At 55.2% G+C, this 21611-nt stretch overlaps 1 protein-coding gene across 3 annotated transcripts in view; it reads right to left on the bottom strand.

Annotated features, from left to right (window-relative positions):
- TLN1 (talin 1) overlaps positions 1-21611 on the bottom strand; it is a 59869-nt gene that overhangs the window by 15473 nt on the left and 22785 nt on the right. For 2 of the 3 annotated variants that reach the window (XM_083702536.1, XM_083702537.1), the window contains exons 9-38: positions 21360-21464; positions 20959-21114; positions 18802-18903; positions 18482-18558; positions 18196-18376; positions 16173-16286; positions 15746-16063; positions 14496-14594; positions 14305-14355; positions 13364-13531; positions 12777-13071; positions 12464-12630; positions 11630-11758; positions 11384-11497; positions 10598-10711; positions 10332-10466; positions 9770-9898; positions 9563-9665; positions 9109-9317; positions 8904-9023; positions 8063-8260; positions 7419-7558; positions 7165-7258; positions 6937-7026; positions 6683-6805; positions 6417-6560; positions 5816-5977; positions 4764-4904; positions 4416-4597; positions 4137-4269 (exon numbers count right to left, since the gene is read on the bottom strand). In XM_083702536.1, the coding sequence (XP_083558662.1) occupies positions 4137-4269; positions 4416-4597; positions 4764-4904; positions 5816-5977; positions 6417-6560; positions 6683-6805; positions 6937-7026; positions 7165-7258; positions 7419-7558; positions 8063-8260; positions 8904-9023; positions 9109-9317; positions 9563-9665; positions 9770-9898; positions 10332-10466; positions 10598-10711; positions 11384-11497; positions 11630-11758; positions 12464-12630; positions 12777-13071; positions 13364-13531; positions 14305-14355; positions 14496-14594; positions 15746-16063; positions 16173-16286; positions 18196-18376; positions 18482-18558; positions 18802-18903; positions 20959-21114; positions 21360-21464 (4293 nt within the window). The remainder of the gene's footprint in view (positions 1-4136; positions 4270-4415; positions 4598-4763; positions 4905-5815; positions 5978-6416; positions 6561-6682; positions 6806-6936; positions 7027-7164; positions 7259-7418; positions 7559-8062; positions 8261-8903; positions 9024-9108; positions 9318-9562; positions 9666-9769; positions 9899-10331; positions 10467-10597; positions 10712-11383; positions 11498-11629; positions 11759-12463; positions 12631-12776; positions 13072-13363; positions 13532-14304; positions 14356-14495; positions 14595-15745; positions 16064-16172; positions 16287-18195; positions 18377-18481; positions 18559-18801; positions 18904-20958; positions 21115-21359; positions 21465-21611) is intronic. The other variant, XM_083702538.1, reaches the window with a different exon arrangement.

Below are 21611 nucleotides of genomic sequence, written 5' to 3'. Positions count from 1 at the left end.
TTTTTCATATTTTGAAAAAAGAACAATTGGACTTAATTTGCTTACAAGAAACTCACGTGACTAGGGCACATAGAAAATTGCTTATAAATAAAAGATTAGGACAGGAATTTATTTCATCAGACAAAGTTAAGAAAAGAGGAGTGGTGATCTATGCAAAGGAAAAGCTGGCCCCAAAGCTGATCTTTAAAGATGAACAAGGAAGATTTTTAGCAATTGAAATACAAGTCCAAGGAGAAAAATTTTTGACAGTCGGAATTTATGCACCAAATGAAGGGAAGGCAGAATTTTTTAAGAAATTGCATGAGATTTTAATGGACTATCTGGACTATAATGTAATCATGTTGGGAGATATGAATGGCGTGGTTTCTACAAACATGGACAAAGCACAAAGACAGGTGGTCTCTAAGGAGGGGAGATTACCGAAGACTTTCTTTGAAATGACTGAAAATATGGATTTGATTGATATCTGGAGAACAAGGAACCCTCTTGAGAGGGAACCTTTTTCTCCGAAGCAAAAATGACATGGACAAGAATTGACCAAATATGGATTACTAGTGGGATGGCTCCAAAGATAAAAAAAGTAGAAATCTGCCCAAAGACTTGCTCCGACCATAACGCTGTAAAGATGGAGATGAAACTAACAACAGCTGGTTCCTTCAGATGGAGAATGAATGACACCCTATTCAGAGATGAAGAGATCTACAAAAAGGCCCAAAAAACTTTGAAAGACTACTTTGAGATAAACCTGAAGACAGAGGTGGAGAAAAGAGTAATATGGGATGCAAGCAAAGCTGTGATGCGAGGTTTCCTGATACAACAGAATTCTTTAAAGAGGAAGAAACAAAATGAAAAGAAAGATAAGATTTTGGAAAAGATAAAAGAAGGAGAAAAGAAACTGAGGTCAAAACCAAAGTCTCATGAGATTTTGAGAGAAATTAAGTTTTACCAGATGCAGTATATGGAACTGATGAATCAACAGATAGAATGGAGAATTAAGCAAATGAGACAAAGGACATTTGAATCAGCAAATAAATGTGGGAAACTTCTAGCATGGCAACTGAAAAAGAGACAAAAATTGAACACAGTTACAAGTTTGGAGGTGGACGGAAAGAACATTTATAAACCAAATGAGATTAGCAGTTGTTTTCAGAGTTATTTCAGAAGACTATATGCACGAGGGCCGGAGAACGAAGGAGAAATAGATGATTTTCTTAAGAAATATGGATTACAAAAAATTTCACAACAAAGTACAATGGTCTTGAATGAGAAAATAACAGAACAAGAAATAGAGGGGGCCATTCAAAGTATGCAACTGGGGAAATCTCCAGGACCAGATGGACTGACTTTCAGATATTATAAAGCTTTGAAGGAATGGTTGATACAACCGTTGAAGGTCTGCAATGAAATTTTAGAGGGGGAAAAGGCACTTGAATCGTGGAAAGAAGCATTCATTACACTTATACCAAAAACTGAGACTGAAAAGAATCGAATTAAGAACTACCGCCCTATATCATTACTTAATGTGGATTACAAAATATTTGCTGACATTTTAGCAAAAAGATTGAAGAAGGTGTTGGTGGAAGAGATTCATAAGGACCAGGCGGGCTTTCTCCCAGGGAGACATTTGTCAGACAATGTGAGAAATATAATAGACATTATAGAATTGTTAGAAGTCAACATCAACACGAAGGCTGTATTAATATTTGTGGATGCGGAGAAAGCTTTTGACAACATTTCTTGGAGTTTTATGAAGAAGAATCTCCATGGGATGGGGGTAGGTCAAGGGTTTGAAAATGGTATAGGTGCAATATATTCTGAACAAAAAGCAAAGTTAATTGTAAACAATGTGGTCACTGAAGAACTTCCTATAGAAAAAGGGACACGACAGGGGTGCCCAATATCACCACTGCTTTTCATATCGGTCTTGGAGGTTCTGTTAAATATGATTAGGCGGGACCAGCTGGTTAAAGGAATTCAGGTCGGAGCCAAACAATATAAACTGAGGGCCTTTGCAGATGACTTAGTATTAACTTTACAACAGCCAGACACTAGTACGAAAAGAGTTTTCTGGAGAGAAACTTAACAAATGCTGAAAAAGAGAGGTTTCAAAATGAAACTGGATTAATGGTGGCAAAGAAAGTGAAATATTTGGGGATTAACATGACATCTAAGAATGTGAACTTATTTAAAGACAACTATGATAAATGTTGGACAGAGGTAAAGAAAGATCTAGAAATATGGTCAAATCTGAGACTTTCCTTGTTAGGCCGAATTGCTGTAATTAAGATGAATGTATTGCCTAGAATGCTATTTTTGTTTCAGACATTACAGATTGTGGACAGAATGGACTGTTTCAGGAAGTGGCAGAAAGATATATCTAAATTTGTCTGGCAGGGCAAAAAGCCCAGAATAAAATTTAAGATATTAACTGATGCAAAAGATAGAGGGGGGTTTGCCCTGCCGGACTTAAGATTGTACTATGAATCGGCAGCTTTCTGCTGGTTGAAAGACTGGCTACTTCTTGAAAATACAGACATTTTGGACTTGGAAGGATTTGATAACAGATTTGGTTGGCATGCATATATATGGTATGATAAGGTAAAAACTCATAAAGGATTTAAAAACCATATTGTCAGGAAAGCACTATACAATGTTTGGATTCGATATAAGGATTTGTTGGAAAATAAAACCCCTGGGTGGCTGTCACCAATGGAAGCAAAGGAGGTTAAAAAACTTAACATGGAATTGAAATGGCCAAAATACTGTGAAATTTTAGATCAAGAGAGTGGAACAATTAAATTGCAGAGTTATGAAAAAATGAAGTCTAAAGTACGAGATTGGCTTCATTATTATCAAATAATGGAGGTGTTTAAACAAGACAGGAAAATTGGCTTCCAGATGGAGAGATCAAAACTAGAAACAGAACTGTTAGAACCCAATACTAAGAATTTGTCAAGAATGTATAACCTGCTGTTGAAGTGGAGTACACTAGATGAGACAGTTAAATCAGTTAAATGACCCCAGTCAAGCTTGCAAAAATTTATCATCTGCCCAATAATAAATGTTGGAAATGCAATGCGACTGAAGGTACCTTTTATCACCTTTGGTGGACTTGCCCGAGGATTAAAGCCTTCTGGGAAATGATTTATAATGAAATTAAGAAGGTACTTAAATGTACTTTTCATAAGAAACCAGAGGCATTTCTCCTGGGCATGGTCGGCCAATTGGTGTCAAGGAAGGATAGGACGTTTTTTATGTACGCTACCACAGCAGCAAGGATTCTTTTAGCAAAGTATTGGAAGACACAAGAACTACCCACACTGGAAGAATGGCAGACGAAGGTGATTGACTACATGGGATTGGCGGAGATGACGGGCAGAATCCGGGACCAAGAAAAAGTGACGGTGGAAGAAGACTGGAAGAAATTTAAAGTATATCTCAAAAACTGTTGTAAAATTAATGAGTGCTAAAATGTCAAGGGAAAGGAAAAAATATAGAATTACAGCTGTAATTGACTAAGTATGAGAAGAAGCTAAAAAAAAGAAAATGAGCAATTAGTTAATTGGAGTGAGGGGTTGTTGAAGAAATTTTAAAACAGGGATGCAGAAAAGGGGAGGTAAGGGGAAGTCTGGGAAGTAAGGTTTATGAAAAAGAGGTTTTGAAATTATACATGTTTATATGTTTTGTTTGTCTATGTATTGTGTGTTGTTTTGTTTTTTAATTTGTGTTGGAAAATTAATAAAAATTATTATAAAAAAAAAACCAAAGTGTTGGTGCTGACCTTTAAAGCCCTAAACGGCCTCAAAGGCCCAGTATACCTGAAGGAACATCTCTACCCCCATCGTTCGGCCTGGACGCTGAAGTCCAGCTCCGAGGGCCTTCTGGCGGTTCCCTCCCTGTGAGAAGCAAGATTACAGGGAACCAGGCAGAGGGCCTTCTCAGTAGTGGTGCCCGCCCTGTGGAACACCCTCCCATCATCTGAAGGCAGCCCTGTTTAGGAAAGTTTTTAATAACTGATGTTTTAATGTATTTTGTTGGAAGCCGCCCAGAGTGGCTGGGGAAACCCAGCCAGATGGGCGGGGTATAAATAAATAAATAAATAAATAAATATTCTTATTACTCGCTCGCTCACTCACCTCCTGAGAGATGCCCTCGCGAGGCGCCAACTGCTGGCTGATGGCAGCCAAGGATGCCTGGTCCACGTCCCGAATACACTTGGTCAGCAGCTCAATGGCCTCGTCGCACTCCCGCTGGCCAGGAGCCTTGTCTCTGCCGGGAGGAGGGGAGACCATCAGCGTGGCTGCACCCACCAAACCCCCAGAGCGGCCAGCGCCCTCCCCCTGGCACAGCCCTGGCAGCGCAGGGAGGCATGGCAGGCACCCAGCACACCCCCACCCGGCAGCTGTGGTTCTCACCTCATGTTGGTGATGAGCTTCTTGATGGAGTCGGAGACGGTCCGCGAGTGTCCGGCCAGCACTGACCACTTGGGCGGGTCCTTTGGGTTGACGGCCAGAGAGCGAGCTGTCTGAATGAGGCCGGCAGAACTTTCCAGCATGGTCTTGGCAGAGGAGATGATGGGCTCCATGGCTCTGCGCCCCTGCGGGGGGAGGGGGGCGCCAGGTGGTCAAGGGGAGGCTGGTGAGCAAGTGGGGGCACAGCTGGGGCTCTGAGAAGCCCCCCACCAAGTCTCACTCCCTGCTCCCCCCAAAAGGATGCTGCCCTTTCCCCACCAGGCCCTGACGGGGTCCTGGCCCCCGACTTACCTCTGGGCTGATCTGAGCAGGAACGGTGGCAAACTCTGGGTTGGAGGCAAAGGCGGTCAGGTTGTCCACGGCCTCAATGAGGGGGGAAGTGGCCTCACGGCAGCGCTCCCGGTTCTCTGGGGTGAAAGCCCCGTCCAGAGCCTGCAAGGAAGGACAGAGGGACGGGCAGCACTGGCCGTGGGGCTTCCTCCCCACGGATTAAGCCCACGGCCAAGGAGGACGTGGGGCTGCCAAGGTGGACTCCCCACTCCAGCCGCTCCTCCAGGGAGAGGATCCCCTGAGCTCCCCATGAGCAAGGCCAGGCAGTTTGGTCTAGGCTGCCGGGGGGGGGGGGACCAGTTTCCTTGTGGAAAGCAGGCCCTTTGGGTCGAATCCTTCAGCTCCAGCCTGTGCCGCTTCTCCCCTGAATCTGTCTTTTGTCAGATGCCAAATACTTCTGGGATTGCTCAGCCAGCAGCTCTGTTCCTGGCAAGCGAATCTACTGGCGCAACAACAGAAATGAGTCTCCTTTGACGTCCAGCAGCTGCACCAGCAAATTCTCCAGCCTGGCTCTGAGGCTTTTCTCTTTCATTTTTGTGTTCATGAAGGTAATGATCTAATCTCTAATCACTAGTCCTCATGCAAAGGACAAAGGACCACTTTCCACTCTGTATCACAGACCCCAGAGCCCCCTTTCAGAACTCCAGCCCCTGGCTCAAGACTGGCGCCCCACGCCGCTTCATGGGCTGAACCCCAGAGACTGGAGCAGGGAGCCCTTGCTCTGCGTGGGGAAGTGGGGGGAGCTTTCCCTTGGGAGCTGGTGGTGGCAGAGCAAGGCCAGGGAGGGGCTGCCTCAACAATGCTTGTCCTTGACCAGAGAAAAAGAGGTGGGGGGGGGGAGAAAAAGAGCTTGAGAAAGAGAAAGAGATGGGGTGGGGGAGAGAGAACACAAAAGGAAGAGGGAGGAAAGAGAAAAAGATTTAGAGGGGGATAGAGAAAGAGAGAGAGAAAGGAGGGCTTCCCCCTTCCCAGGCTCATCCCACCCACACACCCTGACACCTGTCAATCAGTACCTTGATGGTCTTGACCAGGTTGGCGGTGCTGTTGGCCACCTCCTTGGCAGACTGGACAAACTGGCGCTTGGCCACAGGGTTGGCAGTGCGAGATGAGGCCAGTCGGCAGGTGTTGCAGAGGGCAGAGGTGTGCTTGGCCACAATGGTGGCAGCTGAGAGGACCTGTGGGAGGCAGGGGAGGGTCCTCCACGTTAGGCCATGGCAGGTGGGCGGTAGCCAGGGAGGTGGGGGGCTTTCAAGTCCTCCTGCCTGGCCCCTGGAGACGGGCATCTGGAGACTCGTAGCCCAGGGCACAGGAAAATCCTTTCTTCCTTCCCCGCTTTGGGACCCCGGCTGAAGCCTTGCCACCACGGCAGGTCTCCAACCTCCCAGTCCGAGGTGCCGCCTTGCTTACGGCACCGCCAACGTATGCAGCTGGACTTGGGCGTGTTGCTGGCCCCTTGCGGGACTTTCTCCCTGACGAAGGACTAAGCCGGCAACAAGCACAGACAGACAGACAGACAGACACACATACGCCTCACGAGGGGCTCTGGCTGTGCTCCACCCCCCCCCCCCACGGCTCTCTTGCACAGCCTGGGTGCTGCGCCACCCGAGGGCTCACCTGGGACTGGGTGCAGGCCGGGTCAATCAGGTTCTGGCAGGCCATCTGGATGGCTTGGTTGGCTCTTGCAAACTGGGTGGGGTCCACCAGGCCTTGCTGTCCCGCCTGGCTGTTGGGGTCCGAGACGCCAACCAGGTAGGCAGCCTGGGAGCAGAAGGAAGAGAAGCGAGAGGTGTGGGGTGGGTGAGCAATGGAGAAGCAATACGCTCTCCCTGCACCCCAAAAGGAGAGGCCCCCCATTCCCTCATTTCCCGTGGCCTCCCTACCTGGGCAGCTGCTTCCGTGAAGCCGCAGAGGGCCTTGGAGGCGGTGCTGATGGAGTCGCCAAACTCGGGCAGCTTGCTGTTCTTGGCATTCTGGGAGATGCCGGCCATGGCTTCCCCCAGGACCTGCAGAAAGAAGGAGGGGAAAGGGTGGGTGCCAGGCCTGGGAGGGGAAGCAGAGCCCCCTCAGGGCTGGGGTCACAGAAAGCAGCCACTGCCCGCCCCCCAAAAGAGAGAGTCGCCCCCTGGCTGCTCACCTTGGAGTTCTCCATGACACTGTCCAGGCAGTTGAAGTACGACATGTCGTTGACAGCCTGCGTGGGATTCTCCAGCAGCTCTCGCACCGTCTGGGGAGGGGAAAGGCAGCTCAGGGCTCCCCCACCACCACTGCAGGCCCCTCCTAGAGACTCCCCTCCCTCCTGGCAGGCTGTGCCCCCCCCCCGGCCACAGCAGCCCCCAACCCCCTTTGCTGGGCAGAAGGCTACCTCCAGCTCCCGCAGGGCGTTGTCGCACTCCTTCTGGCCGGGCGCTTGCTGGGTGCACATGGTGATCAGCTGGTTGATGCTGTCTGTCACGGCCCTGCAAGGACAGAGGGTGCCCATGAGCCCCTCCCGTCCCCCGTCCCCCCAGCCAAGGCCAGCCAGCCACTCCGGGAAGGAGCATCCACAGCCCCAAAGACAACACAGAGCACCCCCACTCTCAACTCCCACCCTGGCCCCCTTCAGGAGGGAGCCCCTACCGGGCAGCGGCTGCCAGCTGGTTCTTGAGGTTGGGGGCCGCAGGGTCGGCAGAGAGGGCCTTGGCAGCCAGGAGGAGCTTGCTGGACGACATGGAGATGCTCTTCAGGTTGGAGACCACCTGGGCCTGGGCTTCCCTGGACTGTGGGGGGAAAGGGGGGGAGGCAGAAGGAGGGGTCACTCGGCCATCCGCCCCAGGCCAGGGCCAGGGGGCCTCGCATTCATCCAACCAGCTTGGCATTGGCTCGTTCCTTGGGACGAGGGGACACTCAGAACTGCCCCTGCTTTCTTTACTACGGTTGAAAAGCCACATAAAGCCAATCTGCTGTTTTGCTAGGGAGCTGTCAGGGCTCCCAGGCCCAATCCAGCCAGGTGCTGAGCCTGAATGCAGGAGCAGAGTGGGACTCCCCACCTTGCCCTCCGGGCTTTGCCGGGGTCAGTGAAATGGCCATTTTGGCAGAGCTGCGACTGAGCAGCCTGCCCTTCTTCCAGAGCCCGTCCCTCCGGGGAAGATGGTCCCCTGCATTGCCCACCCGAGTCCCTCTCTAACCCCACTGCATGCACACACACACACACACACACACACACACACACGTGCAATTTGCCCCCCTGCGTACAGCCCTCCCTCCCCAAGGGGGTCTCTTACCGGCGACTGGCCTGCCATCTCCACGCCGGCCTGCAGGAACTCGTTGAAGTCTTGGCCGAACTTGCCGGAGGCCTTGGCCAGGTCCTGGGGGGTCCCGCGAGATGCCTGCACCAGCTCCGTGGCCGACTGGTTGAGGCCAGCAGCTGCCTGGTTCAGGTGACTCTGGGCCTCCTGGAAGTTTTTGCCACTGGGGGGGAACTGGAGGACGGGAGGGAACGAGAGTCAGCTTCAGGCACGGGACTCACAACAGGGCTATGCCCCCTCTCCCTTGACATGCAAAGAGACACTGCCTATTGGCCAGAATAAATTACAGCAGCACCTCTTCCCTCTTCAGATGCAAGACCCAAAGGGCTTCACTTGGACCAGGGATAAAAGCAAGAGTCAGGTCCACCTGCCCAGGTATTACTTGGCTGGGATGGATCTGCTGCCCTCTGTGCTGATATTTGTACCGCTCCTTTCATGGACGTGAATTAATTTTTTCTTGTATCCATGGGACAGAAGGACGACCTGGGAAGAAGGGGCCAGATTCTCCTTCGTTGGAGGTTTTACAGCAGAAATCAAATGGTTGCCTGTCAGGGATTCTCTAGCTGTGATTCCTGCACTGCAGGGGGTTGGACTAGATGAGCCCTAGGTGACCCTTCCGACTCTACAATTTGCATCCTGCCCCAGAATGGCTTTTATAACAAGGAGCAGGACAGAAATGCTTTAAGTAACTGAGGGGCCAGGGCATATTTCCCCTGTAGCCCCTCTGTGGCCTAGACCGGCCCACCTCCTGATGCCCCCAGAGGAAGGGCCCACAAAGCCCCCCCGCCAAGCCAGAGAGAGAAGGGAAGGGGCTCACCGAGTCAGCCAGGAGCCTCTTGCTGGCCTCGCCCACTGTGCGAATGGCGGCGTCCACATCTCGTTGTCCAGGAAGGCAGTTGACGCAGCGGTTGAGAGCCTGAGAGACGGCCTTGGCCACCTGCCGGGAGAGGGCAGAGCGGCTCAGTGGGGAGGGCCACTACCCCCACCCCACCCACAGCCCCCACGCCAGGCCGAGGACTCACCTGCGCCAAGCGCTGCTGGCTCTCAGGGTCTCCCGGCTTGGCCACGGCCTTGCGGGCCTCCTCTATCAGGTTGCCGGCCTTGTCCATGACGTCGCCTGCGCACTCCAGCATGGCAGCCTGGACCTGCGGCTCCTCCGAGTTGGCGGCCACTCCGCGGGCAGCTTGGCTCAGGGAGCGCAGCGCATGGGCCACATCGCGGGCAGCAATCCCTGGGGGAGGAAGGGGGAGGAGGAAGGGGGAGAGGGCAGCATCAGCCCAACCCTGGCTGGGACAGCCCCCCAGGCAAGGACCCTCCCTCCCCAAGAGGGGGTGAGGAGGAAGAGGAGGAGGATGGGGCCAATCCAGACCCAGGAGGAAGAGAGGGACGTATCCTGAACTATGCATAGCAACAGCCAGGGGGAGGAGCAATGGAGGCTGCTGGTGGGGAGGGGGTTTGGGGGGCACAGAAGAGTACCTGTGTAGTTTTCGTTGCCCTGGGCAACCTCTCCCAGCAGCTGGGCGATGGCGGAGCTGACGGCCTTGGTGCTGTTGCCCAGGTCCTGGGCGCTCTTCTCCATCTGCAGGACACACAGAGTCAACAGGCCCCTGTGCCCCCACCTCCCCCCTGTGCCCGCCGTGCTCACCCTACACCTTCTGGCCCCCCATGCCCCCCTCTGCTCACCGTCTCTCCCGGAAGAGGCTTCAGCTTGCCCTCTCTGGCCGCCGTCTTGGCTTCCTGCAAGTCCCTCTCCAGGCTCTGCACCAAGCTGAGGGCCGAGTCAATCTCCAGGGGGCCGCAGGCCTCTTGTGCCTGCCGTGGAACAGGAGGGTGTCACCCCCAGGGGGCACCACACATCATCCCCAGCCCCCAGTCCCTGCCCCCATCCCACACTGAGGGCCTTAGCATAGAAGACTGGCAGAAGATTGTGGGGAGGGAGGTCCTCTTCACCCCACAGAGAACCAATGGCCACAAGACGTGAGAGGAGGAGGAGGAAGAAGAAGAAGAAGAAGAAGAAGAAGAAGAAGAAGAAGAAGAAGGGGAGGAAGAAGAAGAAGAAGGGGAAGAAGAAGGGGAGGAAGAAGAAGAAGGGGAAGAAGAAGAAGAAGGGGAAGAAGGGGAGGAGGAAGAAGAAGAAGAAGAAGAAGAAGAAGAAGAAGAAGAAGAAGAAGAAGAAGAAGAAGAAGAAGAAGAAGGGGCCACGGCTGTGAAGAGGGCAGGCGGCTTGACGGCTGCTCCTCCTTACCTTCTGTGCTGCTGTGCGAAGTTCGGCCAAGGCGGCTGCCAGGTTCTTGGCGCACTGGCTGAGCTGCATGGCGGAGGCCTGGTCTGAGATGGTGGGCACCGTGGCCTTGGCCGCAGCCACCATCTTCCCGCCGGGCTGCAGCGGGGGGGAGGGAAAGGACAGTGGTGACCACGAGGACCCCCCAATCCTGAGCAGCCCCCCACCCTGGGTTGCCCACACAACCGCCCCCTCGCCCCGTGGGCGCCCTCCACTGCCCATCCCCTCACCTGCAGGAAGTTCTGGCTGGCAGCAATGAGAGCCAGCTGGGCACTGGGGCTGTCAGGCTGTGACTGGCTCCCCCGGACGCCCTGGACCAGCATGGGGATCTGGTCCGCCACCACCTGGAGGAGGGCGGGAGAAAGAGACTGTTGGGGGGCCTCCATCTGAACCAAGTCCTGGGTCCTTCTTGCCCCAGAGGGGCCAGGAGAGCGAGCGTCTGGGGCTCAGGGGGTGAGCCCACCAGCACCCAAAGGGAGCAAGAGGCGCCCTTGTTAGGAAGGTGTTTCTGATCAATGGGATAGCAGCCATTCATTAGTAATAATAATAATAATAATAATAATAATAATAATAATAATAATAATAAATTATTTATACCCCACTCACTCTGGGCGGCTCCCAACAGAATATTAACCACAACAACAATAAAAAAGCAATAAAACATCAAATGCTAAAAACTTCCTTAAATGTGGCTGCCTTTATTTATTTACTTGGCAGCAGCCTCCTCTGTCAAACGAATGAATGTATGACGGCTAACATAATGTCATGTTATGGCTATTAATATCGCTAGCAGTATTGTTATTAAAATAATTGTGTTACGCACTGTGTGTTTTTGTGCTGCAACCTGACCTGTGATCTTTGGATGAAGAGTGGTGTATAAATGTAAATAATAGCAATGGTCCCAACAGCAACAATGAGAGGTTGGGATGGCCTCTCCCCCCCCCCCCAGCCAGACACCCACACTGAAGCCGGGGGGGGGGACAAGCCCAGCACTCCCCTCCCTCCCTCCCTCTCACCTTGCAGCTCTGCACCAGCTGCTGGTGGGCAGCTGGGTTCTTGTTGGTGGTGGCTGCATGCTGGGCGGCTGCGATGGTTTGGGTGGCGGCGGCCGCTGCTTGCTTGGCTGCATGCTGGGGAGAGAGAAAGTGGGGGACGGGGTGAGGCCAGGAAGGCCCCTCGCTCTGCCCAGCCAGCCAGGCCATGGCAAGCAACGGGCATGGGCACACACACACACACACACACACACCACTTGCAGCACTAACCTCCAGCCGGTGCACCAGCTTCTTCTTGATGGCGTTCTGGGCGGCTGCGTTGGTGGCCATGCGCAGCCCCTCGGCCGCCTCCCGCAGGCGCTGCTGCTGCTCCTCGCTGTCTGGGTGGGCTGCAGCCCCCTGGTGGGCAGGGAGCAGGAGGGGAGGCTGGTCAGAATGGCTCCCGCCAGGCCACCCACCACCACCTCACGGGGACCAGGAGCAGGGCGTCGGAGCGGGTGAAGAGGCGCCAGTGAGGCTCCCCCCAGGCGCCCAGGGGGGCACTGGCAAGGGGCACCGGCCGGCTCTAGCCTGGTGCGGCTCCCAGGAAATGTATGCGGCTGGCACCAGAGGGCATGAGGACAGGAGGAGAGGGCATCACCCGGGGGAAGTGGGCAACCCCCTCCCTGAAATGGGATGCAGCAAGGAGGGCATCATTGTGGGCACAGACGTGGCACTCAGTTGTTGCTTCCAAGGAAGGGGGACCAATCCAGGGTTGGGGAGGTTCTCCCTGGCCACAGCGCCTGCACCCTCCCTCCACTGCCAGAAGCAGGACATGAAGTCCTGCTTCCTGAGTTGCCAGAGGGTGGTCTAGATGATGCTTGGGGCCCCTCCCTCCTCTACAATTCTTTAATCCTGTTGCTGGGAACTCCAAGTGGGGAGTGTCACTGCTGCCACCCTCAGGCCCTGCCGCTGGCTGGCCCCCTGGGAAGAGGAGGCAGGGCTGGAGGGGCCTCATCCGGCTGCCAAGGCACATGGGCAGAGGTCCGACAGGTAGGCCTGCGCCCGGCCCCCCACCTCGCTCCCCTGCCAGGCATCTGCCCAGCCCCTCCACCGACGCCACACCTTGGCTGCCTCCACCATCTTGGCCGTGGCGTCGGCCAGGATCTTGGCCGCACTCAGCAGTTTGCGCGAGTTCTCCAGGTCCGTCTCCCCTTCGGCATCGGCCTTGATGGCGTTCACCAGGTCGGAGGTGGCTTGAGCCAGGATGCGGGCCTGACGCACCATTTCCCCTGGGGAGGAGGAGGGGAGAGGTGAGGGCCAGCCCCACAGACGGACCCCAAGAGGCCCTCAGCCATCCCTCCCGCCCACGTGGCCAGCCCCCCCCCAGCCTCCGTGGATGGGGCACAAGGGGTCTCTCCCCTCAAGGCCTGCTCACCCGCATCCCCCATGGAGCTGAAGATGTTCTCCGTGACGTTGAGGATGGTGTCGGTGGCCTGGTCGTAGCGGCCGATGGGCTGCCCGCCCGTGGCATGCTGCTTGATGTGCTCCAGCAGGTCGTTGAGGGCCTGCGTCACGGCCGTGGCCGCCACCCCCACCTGCTTCAGCAGCTGCTCGTCGCCTGTGGCCGCCTGAGACGCGTCCACGCAGCTCTCCACCGACTTGGCCACCAGCTTGCCAGCTTCCACCAGCTGCTCCTGGCAGACGGGCGAGCTGATGGTGGGCGCCACCACCTGCCAAGGAGGAGGAGGAATGGGCAAGGCACAGGGCGGTCAGAGCAGTGGCCCAGTCTGCCCCAGCCCCACCAGCCCCACTTCCCACAAGACTAAGAAGTCATTCTTTGGGGAGATGGCAGGGGCCGGCTTACGCTCCTCCAATGAGGGCCTTCTCCAAACGGAAGCCCAAACAGTGCCCTGATGCTAAGGCGGGTGTTTCCTGGAAGAGGAACAACCAAGGCCAGCGGCTGCCCCAGACCCTGAGCAGGGCCAGGGTGCCAGGGGCGGGTGCTCAGGGCCTGCCGCTCACCTTGGTGCAAGCCACCAGCTGAGAGGTGGAGAGGGCGCACTGCGTGGCGGCAGCAATGACCTGCGTCTGCAGCACCGAGTCCTCCGTCTTCTGGGCCACGTTCTTGGCCTTCAGGACCAAGGCGGCAGCCGCACTGGCCACGGCCTTCGCCAGCTGCATCAGCATGTCCTGTCAGGGGGGGGAGGAAGAGGCGGCATTGGCTGGTTGCGCTCATGAAACATTCAGCAGGGAAACCCGAGCCGGGCAAGGAGGGCCCTTCCAGGCTCTCCTGGCGCAGGTGAGATCATCCTTCTTCCGCCTCTGCAAGCACAAACCTCACTCCTCCGTGCTCCTGCAGCACTCAGCCCCCCTCCCCAGACACCCCCCTCAACCACACCCTCTCTGGCCTCAATCACAGGCGCAGAGAGCACCGCGCACCAAACCCGTCACCAAGAGGAAGCGCCCACAGCCCCTCACCGCAAGGACCGGGAGGGGGGAGAGAAGATGCTCGGATTCCCCTGTTGTCGAAGCTGCCAAGACCCCACAGGGGGTGCTGGGGGCAGAAGGAGCCTCAAGGCCCCTGCCCTGATGCAGACCCAGTGCCGGGAGGCTGGCAGGGTTCCCTGGCATCTGCGGGAAGATCTGTCAGCGCCAGCTGCTCTCCCAACAGAGGCCCCTGCTGACTTTGCTACCATGCCATGTGGCGGAGAGTCCCACAGGCAGCCTCCTGGAGGTCCTGTCAGATCTTGGCCTACGTGGACCCTCTGGCCGGTGATCTTGGGGGCTTCCTGGCTTGTGGATCAGAGCCATCCCACCAACTGGAGTGGCCAAGGCTCCTGCAACAGGGGGAGCCGAGCATGAGCCAGCGAGAGCAAGTGCCCCAAGCCCCTTGGCCAGCGAGCCCCACTGATTGGCAGCAGCGCAGAGGAGAGCACAGCCCCTGCTGGGCTCAGGCCCTTTACCGTCTTGGGGTCAGGGGCGGACAGGGTCCGAGGGCGCCGGCTCTCCACCATCTGCACACGAATCCACAAGACAAGAGAGGTTACTGGGCCCAAGCGCCACCCCCACTGCCCATTCTGTGCCAGAGGGCAGGCGGCCTGCGCCAGGCTATCCCCGCCAGGTGTGCCCCAGAGGACTCCCATTTGCCACTCACCTGGAAATGGGGGTCGGCGTCGCTCTCCCCGATCTGCTGCAGCAGCTCCCCACTCATCTGCCCCACGGCGCCTGCAGCTTGCAAAAGGTTCTGCCGCGGCTGGAGGAGGAAAGGGCTGGAGGTTAGGGGCGGCCCCTGAAGGCAACCCACAAGACCTAAACCCGAACAGGCAGCCCCTCGTGGTAAAGTCTCATTTGTCCAGCTGGGAATGGCTGTCACAGAAAGTGGGCAGAGTTGGGTGCCTGTCGCATCTCTAGAGGAACGCTGTCCCTCAGAATAGGGGCAGCCACACGGAAGGCTCCGCTCAGAGTTAATGTGGAGGTTTCTGGGGTCCATGGAGGCTCAATGGAAAATCACGGCATCATAAGTTGGAAGGCACCTCAGGGTCATCTAGTCCAACCCCCTGCAGAGCGCAGGGCTCTCCTGGGTGTAGGAGGGTCAAGGCGGCCTCTCAAGGGGGGGGGGGAGTCTCCAGCACACTAACCATGACATGTTGGCTGAGAACCTTTCGGCGGTGCCAGGCTTCTGAAGACGTTTGCAAAAAATGTTTTCTGTACAAGTTAACTGAGCTGCGGTTTTAAATGTTGCTGTGATTTTAATGTGCATATAGGGTCACAAAGAGTCGGACATGACTAAACGACAACAAACCGGATTTTTTCGTGTATAAGACGCCCCTGTGTATAAGATGCCCCCCCTTTTTTGGGACTCCAAATTGAGAAAATGAGGGGAGGTTGCCCAGACTTGATGAGCTTTTGGGGGGGGGGGTTGCCAAAAATAGCTCACCTGCAGGACTGCCACAGCCAATTGCACACACATCGATGAAGCCATCAATCATATGCACGCTCACCAAAAGCAAGTGCCAATCGCCCGCACAATTGCCCCAGCAGCCAATAGCCAGCAGACCTTGCCGCAACCACCAACCCTCTGCAAAAATGCCGCTGACAATCTACTGCTCGCGGCAGCCACCAATCGCCCGTCCCACCTCTCCACTCTCTGTGTATAAGCCGACCCCAGATTTTAAGCATAATTTTCAAATAAAATAACCTCATCTTATACACGGAAAAATACGGCATGTTTTGAAACCACTTTGATCTTTTTTTAAAAAAAATGAGATTGCGTAATACAAGTATAAAATGACAGGCCTGCCTGCGGAGTGGGAGGGGCCCCAAAGGGTTGCCTGATCCAGCCCCTGCAAGGCAGGAATTGCACGGAAGAGGAGCTTTTCCCTGGAGCCAAGCGGCCAGGCTCACCTCTGCGCTGGAGGGCTGCGCGGTCTTCAGCAGCTCAGAGACGGCCCCCGCCAGGTTCTTGGCCGCCTGCAGGAGCTGCCGGCCATTGCCCCCCTCGTCCTCCATGAGGGCGGCCAGCAGCTTGACGCCCTTGGACATCTCTGTCAGGTTGGAGGAGATGGTGGTGACGGCGCAGCCCACGGCCGTGTAGTCCGTCTCGGCCGGGTCGCCCGCCGTCAGGTTGACCACGGAAGCCGTGCCGGCCGTGATGGCGTCCACCTGGGAGTGGATCTCGTGCTTCGACTCGTCCATCTTGTTCTTGCGCCAGGCTTTGGAGGCCTGGGGGGGAGGAAAGGGGGCCGTTATTCCAGGACTCCACATGGGAGGCTCCCCCCGGAGGGTACGCAGTCGCCCCCAAGGGCCCCTTCCCTTGGCCAGCCCCACTCACCGCGTCCTGCCCCATGGGGGGCAGCGTGTCGAAGTCCTCCAGGTTGGACTGGGCAGCCTGGACGGCCTGCATGCTGGACAGGATGGTGCCCGTCAAGGCCTGCTGGGCAGAGGTCTGCAAGGAGAAGGAGAAGGAGGAGGAGAAGAGGAAGAAGGGGGCACAGGCTGGCCCTCTCCTGGAGCCCAAGGGCCCCTGAAAGGAGGGGGGCAAGCAGAGAGCCCTGGGTGGGGAGGGGCACCCGTGGGCTGCGATGTGGGTGGGGCTACATAAGCACCACTCCCAGGGCCCTCAGCTCCTGGAGGTAACAGGCCCCTTTCTATGTCCAGCTGTCCTTTGTCAACAACAAATTGTCGCTGTCGTTTATGGACCCAATAGGTATCTCAAGCCATTTGCACATAACCAAATATGTGTTTTATCCAAGTAATTGTTGAACTGAAATACAATTAAAAGGTGTATATTAATAGTGAAATGGAATTAAAAAGGAGTATATTAATAGTGAAATAATTATTAAGCTCTAACTAAAAATGACTTTTTATTCATAACAAACTTAACAATGCAAACACATTGGCATTTGGCAACAACAAAAGTTCCTTTTGAAACACAATTTACAAAGACTCAAAATCTAGTCTCTAGGTACTTCCTATAATATGGAAAAAATAATAGGTGTAAATACTGTATATGATGCAAACTACTAATAATTATAAATATCAGAATGTAGGCCTCCTATATATATAGAAAGGAGCAAACCAGTGATATTTGAGGGAGCAGACTAGCAGGTGGGGCCCATGACTTATGTCATAGGAGCCTACACAACACAAAACACGGTATGTAGGTTTTATTTCATTTGTTTTTTACAGTGGTGCCTCGCAAGACGAAATTAATTCGTTCCGCAAGTTTTTCCTTCTGAAGGCCGGCGGGGGGGCGAAAATCTCTGCTTCCACCCCGCTTGCCTTCCCGGGACAGCAGAGACTTCTCCGCTGTCCCAGGGCGATTTAAACACCCCCGGGAAGGCAGGCAGGGGGGACAAAAACTTTTGCCCCCCGCCAGCCTTCAGAAGAGGTCCTCTTCTGAAGGCCGGCGGGGGGCAAAAGTCTTTGTCCCCCCTGCCTGCCTTCCCGGGAGAGCGGAGAAACAGGGGGAGCAAAGACTTTTGCCCCCCGCCAGCCTTCAGAAGAGGTTAGGGAGCAAAGAGGTTAGGGAGCAAAGACTTTTGCGCTGCGTTTCTCCGCTCTCCCGGGAAGGCAGGCAGGGGGGAGCAAAAACTTTTGCCCCCTGCCGGCCTTCAGAAGAGGTCCAGGACCTCTTCTGAAGGCGGGCGGGGGGCAAAAGTCTTTGCTCCCCCCCCCCCGCCTGCCTTCAAAAGCCATCCGGGATAGCGGGAAGCGCTTCCCTGCTATCCCGGACTGCTTTTAAAATGCTGGCGGTGGGGAGCAAAGCCTTTCGGCCCCCCGCCGGCCTTCCTGGACCTCTTCTGAAGGCCGGAGGGGGGGGAAAGGCTTTGCTCCCCACCGCTAGCATTTAAAAGAGGTCCCCGGAGATTTCCCTATGGGCTTTCTTCTTGCGAAGCAAGCCCATAGGGAAATTCGTTTTGCAAAGCGCCTCCAAAATGGAAAACCCTTTCGTCTAGCGGGTTTTTCGTCTTGCGAGGCGTTTGTCTAGCGGGGCACCACTGTATCTTATATTTTGGAAATGGACATCCAGTTTTTTCCCCGTTATTTTTTTGGGGGGCCCCCAAGATACTGGGGCCTTAAGCTATAGCTTGTTACCATATACATAAATCTGGCCCTGACCGCTCCCCAGCAGCAGCCACGGGTGCAAACAGGCCCAGAGGGAAGAGGACTCTGTGAATCATTGACTTGTACAGGTGGACGGGACCCCTTGCAGTCATCTAGCCCAACCCCCTGCAAGGCAGGAACTAAAGCATCCCAGACGGACAGCCACTCAGTGCTCTTCGTGCTTCTTGTGCCGAGAAACAGCTTGGTGACCCCCGTGGGAGCGGAGGGGAGAGGGAAGGGCTCCTTACCAGGGGGGGCATGTGCCCGCGGTGCATCTGCCCGCTGGTGATCTGCTGCTGGGCCTGGGGCATGGTGCCCATCTGGAAGTTCTCCGGCCCGCCGGCGCCCAGGCGGATGATGCCCGGCAGGGCCAGGGAGCCCGTCTCAGCCTTGTTGACCTGGTTGAACTGCTGCTGGAGGACGGTGGACCTGCGAGGCAAGCAGAGGGAGGGAGGAGAGAAGAAGCACCCCCACTCTGGGCAGCAGCAGCCCCCCCCCCTCTACCCCACAGCCCTCCTCTCTCTCTTGACTTACTTTTTGGGGGAGACAGACTCCTCCAGCATGGTCGATTCCTCGTCCCCCTCCAAGCCAAAGTGGTCTTTGCTCTTTTTCTGCAGGGCAGAGAAGGGGGCAGGCAATGACTCCGCCACCCACAGACGAAGGCGGCCATGGGGCACAGGGCGCAGAAGAGCCTCTCAGCACCGCCAGGGCAAGGCAGCCCACCCTCCTGTTGGGGGTCATCCTTCCCCTCGGCCAGCACCCTGCAGCACCAGCTTGGCCTTGCCCTCCCGCATGCCCAGGCAGACGCCACGCCTGAGGTGGGCACCCCTCTCCCTGCCTCCCCACAGCCTCACCTTCTTCAGGATGATGTCAATGTAGCCGGCAATGAGCTGGGCAATCTGCTCCCCCTCCGTCGTCTGGACAGAGTAGTAGCCGTCCTGGTAATCCCCAAAGTCCTGCAAGAGGAAAGCAAAAAGGTCTCTCTCTCCCCACTGCCCCCCGACCACTGTAGGGCAGCCACAAGGTGGGGAAAACTGTGAAGCCAGATGATGATGGTGCTGGTGGTGGTGATGGCGATACCCCACGCATCTGACCAGGCTTCCCCAGCCACTCTGGGTGGCTTACAGCATATCTAAAAACAGAGTGTGAGCTGCTGGGAGCCTGAAGGGCCCTGCCCTGCTCCTCTCCCCCCCCCCCCCGGCCTGGGACGGGGCCTGGCTGGCTCCATAAAGGACTGCTGCTGCCACGGCTGCTGGGAAGAGGCCTCCATTTTTGTTTCTGATTTCATTTTGTTTTTAAATTGCTTTTATTTTTTATCCTTGTCACTTTAAATCCTGATTGATATTGTTACGGAAATTACAGGGGTGGGGGGACATCTTTAAAGTTGTTAAATATTACAAATATTATGCCTGAATGTATCCTTTCAACTTGACAGCTCAGGAAAGTTGCCTAGCTTTAACAATCATATAAAATCAACTCCTTTGCCAGTTCCCTCCATTCCAAAGCTATTTTCCCCTTGAAAAAGGACTCCAGGAAGTGCCCAGAGGTGACAATTGCTGAGCTGATTGTTGGCCAAGGAAAGCCTAATTCCATCCCCAGACTTGCCAAGGGGCCAGACAGGAAAAGGAACTTCTATTGTACTTTTGGGTGGTGGGTGCTTAAGAGGTATTTGTCTATGCTCATCTTATACCTGGGGACGCAGGTGGCCCTGTGGGTAAAAGCCTCAGCGCCTAGGGCTTGCTGATAGAAAGGTCGGCGGTTCGAATCCCTGCGGCGGGGTGCGCTCCTGCTGCTTGGTCCCAGCGCCTGCCAACCTAGCAGTTCGAAAGCACCTCCGGGTGCAAGTAGATAAATAGGGACCGCTTACTAGCGGGAAGGTAAACGGCGTTTCCGTGTGCGGCTCTGGCTCGCCAGATGCAGCTTTGTCACGCTGGCCACGTGACCCGGAAGTGTCTCCGGACAGCACTGGCCCCCGGCCTCTTGAGTGAGATGGGCGCACAACCCCAGAGTCTGGCAAGACTGGCCCGTACGGGCAGGGGTACCTTTACCTTTTAATCTTATCCCTGGGTCTTGCCCTGCCATGTCTGCTTAGGCTAATCTTGTACCAAGGACTCCTCTGGACCTGTTTGCCAAGGTTAAACTAGTGTGACCCCTGTCTACCCCTCCACTTTTGTGACATGTCAGGGATGTAGCACTGATGCTGTATGAACTGTATTCTGGGATATGGTGGGGAAGTTTTAAAAGTCCTTGTCTCCCCATCCTCAGGGTTCAAAATTCCTCTTTGAACCTGATGGGCGATAAACTTTGGTCTACAGCTATTTGCTCCAGTTGGTGGCTGGAATCCTTCCTTTATTCTGCAGGGACCCACGAGCTCTGCCCGACCAGCTGGGGGACTGAGCAGCCTAACACCTAGATTTTCCCGTAACAATATTAATGCTGTATTCTGAGTTTTAGATTTTATTATTTATGTGGAAATTGTTTTTCCATTTGGTTTTGTACTTTTTGATGTGTTTTATTTATTGTTTATGACTTTGGTTATGTTGGTAATTACATAAATCTTGTCATGTTGTAGGCCGCCTTGAGCATTGTTTTAATTCTGGAAAGGTGGCAAACAAAATGATGATGATGATGAAACGTAATAAAAACATCAAGCATTAGAAGCCTCCTGTTACAGGGCTGCCTTCAGATGTCTTCTAAAAGTTGTACAATTCTTTATCTCCTTGACATCCGAAGGGAGGGTGTCCCACAGGGAGGGCGCCACCACCAAGAAGGCCCTGCACAGCTCCATCCTCATTCCAGGCATTGTCTATTGCAATGTTCAGCTGGTGATGCAGCACGATGTTGAAAACCGGCTGTCGCTCAGCCCTCCCGCCTGCCTGCCCTCTGCTTGCAGGATGCAGCCCCAGGCAGCCCAATTCTGCCGCTGCGCTTCTTCCAAAGGACACCCAGGGAGGGGGCAAAGAGAGTTGGAGATGGTGGGGGGAGGAAGAGGAAGGAGGAGGAAGGCCTACCAGCGTGAAGCTCTTGGGGGAGGCGGCCCAGCGCTTGATGTTGGTGAGGTTCCACTCCTGGATGACCTCCTTGGTCTTCTCATCCACCCTCATGACACATTCCTTGGTGATGCCCAGCAGGCGGGGGACCAGCTTGTTCTTGCCCTTCATCTTCTCCTGCAGGGGGGACACGTAGGTCAGGCCCAAGGGGAGCCCCCAGCTCCCCCGCCCTCTGCACCAAGGGGGCACCAGCCACCCCAGAGCCACCGTGCCCACCTCAAAGGGCGAACATGCAGGAGAGGCCCCCCTGCCAGGCGTAGAAGTGCCAAGGGTGCAACAGCCCCACCTCAGAAGGAGGCAGGGGGCTCCCCGAGCACCCTGCCCCCCGATAGGGCAGAGAGATGGGGCAGGGCCCCCCTCACCTTGACCAGGAAGAAGGAGACCCCGTAGGTCTTGAGGGATCGGGCCAACTTCACGTAGCGGACCTTCGCCTCAATCTCGCTCATGTTGCCACAGTTCTTGTGGGCCTGAGGGCAGAGCAGGGGGGGTCACTCTTCTGCTGCTCCCACCCCCAGGGAAGTGGCCCCCTCTCCCGCCAGAGCCGCCCCACACAGCAGGGGCGTCCCAGTCCCCACAGGGGGTCCTCCTGTCAAAAGCAGATATTTTGCCAGGCA

This window comes from Podarcis gaigeae (genome assembly GCF_964106915.1).
Source record: "Podarcis gaigeae genome assembly, chromosome: 11".
Classification (NCBI taxonomy): Eukaryota; Metazoa; Chordata; class Lepidosauria; order Squamata; family Lacertidae; genus Podarcis; species Podarcis gaigeae.
This window is presented reverse-complemented; position numbering and strand designations above follow the sequence as displayed.